The following is a 4,872-nucleotide window of genomic DNA, read 5'->3' as shown; positions in this document are numbered from 1 at the left end:
AAGAAGAGAAATGATCCGAGTCTTTCGGTGGAAATTCACTGTTGAATAAGAGTCAGTTGGTGGAAATGTTGTTTAAATAATTAAAATTGCGCGCATATTATATATTTTTTTTTCCCTCCTCCACATCTGGGAGGGCGGCGCCCGAGCGCCCCCTATGGGCCAGCCGCCACTGATGTGGACTTTATTTTTAAACAAACAAATGAGAACAGGGGGATGCAAGCTGAATTTAGAATTTTCCACCGATCAAAGTCAGAACGATTTTCATCATGTATTAATTTCACATTTCTGAGTGAAAAAAAAAATACCGTGGGAAAAAAATGCCAAGGACATGACCTCGGTGTCCTCAATGGTAGTTACGGCCCTGGCTGTAACACTTAACACACTTAATACATTGCCCACTTAATACAATTGTGTTGCACTGCAATGTAGATCCTAGTCCCTTTACCTAGGATCAGCGATCAAGGCGGAATGTCGATTTTGAATGAAACACTGCATGTGTGACCGAGGTCATCCTGCGACAGTTCGCTCGAACTCGCGACCTTCTAATCAACATCCCTCTGTCCGGCTTGAGAGCATCGGTGCGAAGCCGCTGAGCTAAAGGTCCGGGCCGATAGCTCAGCAGCTAGCCAGAAATGAACTCGTAGCCTATTACAAGCCTATTACAAGTATTATGGACATTATCACAGTAATGTTATGCTACTGTCTGTGCAAACAATTCACATAACATTATGTTCTAAAAACAGCAGAAAGTAATAGAAAATGAAAAAGTAATAGTCTAAAAATATTAGGTGCCCAACTGTTTCTCATACAGATAATTTAACATACTGTTATCATATGCTTTGCTGCACAAGTGAGTGAGATGCTGTTTGCCAACACTGTACTCTCCTTTTTTCCCCTCTTTCCCCAGAAAATTCATTGTTTGTCAAGTAAGCAAGTGCCTTTTCTGAATTGGTACACCACTTCCACAATGGCTTCACGCTGGTCAAAGAGGCGCAAAATTAGGTCACAGCTTAAGGCCACAGAAGCTGATATTTTACAGACCTTTGAAGAGAAATTTAGAGGTTCAAATATGCAAGGCAGCACAATCATAATAAAACATACTGATTGCCAGAGTGTAGAAATACAGTCAGGTTTGTCAGCCTCTGGCCCAGGTACAGAGGATGTACCCATATGTGAGGATTGGGAAAATGAGCCAAATTCACTCGATAACGAGACCCATGAGCCAATGGACACTGTAAATGATAATGACTCAGATTCAGAACATGAGGAGGAACCCAGCCTTGAGTTTTTGTTGATTAGTTTGAGGTATTGGGCTTCAAAATTTTCAGTCTCTCTAGTGGCTCTGACTGCACTTTTGAGCATTTTGCGCGTGTTTCACCCAAAATTGCCCAAAGATGCTCGGACAGTTCTTAGGACGCGAGCTGAAGTACCAACTCAGGAGATGGAAGGCGGGGAATATCACCATTGTGGGCTAGCCACAGGGCTGATGTCAAGACTAAAAGCTTTGACCTTCTCTGGTAACACTTTGTGGCTGCAGTTCAATGTGGATGGACTGCCACTGTTTAAGAGTAGTAAACTGCAATTCTGGCCAATTCTTGCCACAGTGAATGTGGATCCTACCAGGTCGCCATTTCTTGTGGGCCTCTTTTGTGGTGCTGGTAAGCCAAAAAGTGTGTTTGAGTATTTGGGGCCATTCATAGCAGAGCTGAAAGAGATCCTAGAGAAAGGTATTTGGCACAATGGACGGCAGATACTGATTAAAGTTGGTTCATTTGTGTGTGATGCCCCTGCCCGAGCCTTTCTCAAAAACATAAAGGGCCACAATGGTTACTCTGGCTGTGATAAGTGTGTTCAAGTGGGTGAATGGCAAGGCAAAATGGTCTTCCCGGAAGTTAATGCGAAACTGAGAACTGATGAAGACTTCAACTCAATGGTTGATGAGGACCACCACTTAAATCAAACACTGTCTCCCCTAGCTTCTGTGGTGAAAATGGTAACAATGTTTCCCTCAGACTACATGCATTCATGTTGTCTCGGAGTAACCAGAAAACTGCTGAATATCTGGATAAAAGGGAAGTCACTGAAAAATAGGTTGGGTAGCCGCACGATTACAGAAATCTCTGATAAACTCTGCCAACTGAGTCCCTACACCCCAACTGAGTTCAGTCGCAAGCCCAGGGCCCTCTCAGAGATCGATAGGTGGAAGGCAACTGAACTGCGGTACTTGATGCTATATGCTGGCCCTGTAGTTCTTAACAATAGCATACCCATAGAGATGTACAACAACTTTTTGTTGTTTTCTGTGGCAATGCACCTCCTTCTGTCACCAGGAACAGCTGAGAGCATGATAGACTGTGCTAATGAATTGCTTATTTCATTCGTCAATCACTTTGGGCAACTGTACGGGAAAACTGAAATCACTTATAATGTCCATGGGTTGACACACCTGGCAGCAGAATACAAGGTCTTTGGTCCCCTAGACAACATTGCATGTTTTCCTTATGAAAACTATTTAGGCCAATTGAAGAGCCTGTTACACAAGCCTCACCTGCCTTTGCAGCAAGTCGTTAAGAGGCTTTCAGAGATGCCCACAGAGACAGACTCAAACCAGAACAGCCACAAGTACATGCATCATCACTATGATGGTCCAGTGGTGCCTCACTTAGAGCATGGGGATCAGTACCGTAAGTTGTCACTGAAAAGTTCACCTTAACAACCAACTGTGGAGACAATGGCATACAAATTCTTGAGGACATTGGGATTGTTGAAAACATTGTCAGGGTAGCTTGTGAGACTTTCATAATTTTCCGAACCTTTAGAAAGAAGGACTCCTACTTCCAGTATCCCTTTCCTTCCTCGACAATAGGGCTGTATAAAGTGTCAGGGCTGAGCAAGAGTGTCAGTGTGGTAAAGTTGGACTTGATTAAAAAAAAATACATACTTTACCCCGATAAAACCGATTTCATTGCCATTCCCCTACTTCATACGAAGTAAATATCCTAACTGTCAACCAGTTCATCAAAAGAATCAAATAGTATATTACAGTTCATTCATAAATTCATAAGTCATAAAAAACTCAATCAGTTCAACAATCAGTTCATCAAAAGAATTAATAAATAGTATATTAAATAAATAAATAAAATTCATAACAATCATAATAAATTCATAATTCAGTTATTTGTGTCCTTTTTAGTCCTTACAAACCGCCTCTCTAAATCACAGCAATGAGCCAGTGGTCAATTATCCAGTTCACCAATGGGGGTACAGAACTGGTACCCAATACATGGGTGCAGGGTGACAAAGTCTTCTGGCCACCCTACCCTCCCAAGGACACTGCCAAGCTCCGGGCTGCCGTCAATAGGAGGGATGAGCCAAGTAGTGGGTGGCATATGTATCAGCCCATAAAAGTCCTCTGTAGCCGTGGTGGGTATTGTCAAATAATTTTACATTTGATAAACATGTCAATGTTATCAACACTTGCTCGTATCTGATAACAATTCTGCGTTATAGGGACATTTGAGGAAGCACAGAGGAGCATAGACCGGTACTTGAGGCAGCATTGTGATACAACAGACATGGAGTCAGATGGGGAGGATTCTAGAAGATTGAAGAGGTTTCCTTTAAATTTACAAATTCAAAACCATGCATGTTTTCGGTACTTAGCAGAGTTCCCACTGTTTTAAACGGAATATTCAGTTTTGTTTTGCTTGTTTTTTTCACTTCTAGACCAAATCCAAACTACGTGAATGATGAATTTGACCGGGGAAGTAAAGCATCCAAACATCAATATCCAGCTGCACCAAAAGTTTTACTGCCAGGTATGGCGAGCTGGATGTGTGTGTGTGTGTGTGTGTGTGTGTGTGTGTGTGTGTGTGTGTGTGTAAACTTAAAGGAGAAGTTTGGTGTGAATCAATCCATAGCCCTGTTGTTGAGGGTCACTGAATGCTGTTTATAGGAAAAAGAACGAAAAAAAATTGATACAATATAGACCGAATAATGAACAAGGCAACTAAGTAAATGGAGCATAGCATCTTTCAGTTTCATTCAGCTATGCCCCATTCAGTTAACAATAGTTATTGGTTAATAACTCGGCCTATGTTGCATCATTTTTTTTTCCGTTCTTTTTGCTACAGACAGCATTCAGTGATCTCTAACAACAGGGCTATGGATTGATTCACACCAAACTTCTTTAAGTACAATGGCTTGTAATTAGGCTACCTTCATTTCCCCTAACTCTTTGTTGATACAGCAACAGCATCCACCACCCTGCAGTCCCCACCAAATAAAAGCCCTATATACCACAATCTCGAGCCCCTCTCCAGCTCCTCTCCTCAGTCCACAAATCTCCCGGTCCTGCAATCCTCTGCGATGCTTTCTTTCGCAGAGGACTTCCCAGCCATAACGCATCATGCAGAGATGCCAGCAGTCCATCCCTTCCAAGAGTTTTCACCTGAAGGTCTGTTGTAACAGAGGATATTTCATGTAATATTTAATTCCCATATTCAGTACTGTGCATTATTCATTTTCTCTTCATGGTTGTTACAGATACCAGAGACACTGCCAGGCAGGCTTTAAAAGGCAAGTGCAACTTTTGTGCCTTTATATTATCAGTAGATTGCCACTTGATGTAAATGGCCATATACAATGCCTCTGGAAAGTATACATACCCCTTCCAATGAGTCACCTTTTGTTACATTGCAGCTGTCTCCGAGAATATGTTCAGTTTTTCTCCCCAATCTATCATGTCCAAACAATTTAATTAAACAAAGGTGGTAGGATGTAGACTTGTGTCAAAGATATATTTGAAGAGGTGAGGGGTGCCATAATCTAATTCTGCTCATGTGGATTGAGGAGAAAAAAAAATGAACACAA

The 4,872-nt window shown here is 41.9% G+C and overlaps 1 protein-coding gene across 1 annotated transcript; it reads left to right on the top strand.

Moving 5' to 3' along the window:
- Positions 1 to 3,138: 3,138 nt before the first annotated feature.
- Positions 3,139 to 4,631, top strand: LOC132866555 (uncharacterized). Its single transcript, XM_060899380.1, has 5 exons — positions 3,139 to 3,423; positions 3,511 to 3,613; positions 3,727 to 3,818; positions 4,250 to 4,456; positions 4,546 to 4,631. The coding sequence occupies exons 1-5, from the start codon at positions 3,225 to 3,227 to the stop codon at positions 4,629 to 4,631; spliced, it is 687 nt and encodes a 228-aa protein (XP_060755363.1). The 5' UTR covers positions 3,139 to 3,224.
- The last annotated feature ends 241 nt before the right edge of the window (positions 4,632 to 4,872 follow it).

Source organism: Neoarius graeffei, chromosome 18, assembly GCF_027579695.1.
Source record: "Neoarius graeffei isolate fNeoGra1 chromosome 18, fNeoGra1.pri, whole genome shotgun sequence".
Lineage (NCBI taxonomy): Eukaryota > Metazoa > Chordata > Actinopteri > Siluriformes > Ariidae > Neoarius > Neoarius graeffei.
The sequence above is the reverse complement of the archived record's forward strand: the minus strand, read 5'-3'. Positions and strand labels throughout refer to the sequence as shown.

Coding starts and splice junctions, on each gene's coding strand:
- LOC132866555 (XM_060899380.1), top strand. CDS start 3,225: ATGAGCCAGTGGTCAATTATCCAGTTCACCAATGGGGGTACAGAACTG. Junction 3,614..3,726: donor GATTCTAGAAGATTGAAGAG/GTTTCCTTTAAA, acceptor TTTCACTTCTAG/ACCAAATCCAAACTACGTGA. Junction 4,457..4,545: donor CCAAGAGTTTTCACCTGAAG/GTCTGTTGTAAC, acceptor TGGTTGTTACAG/ATACCAGAGACACTGCCAGG.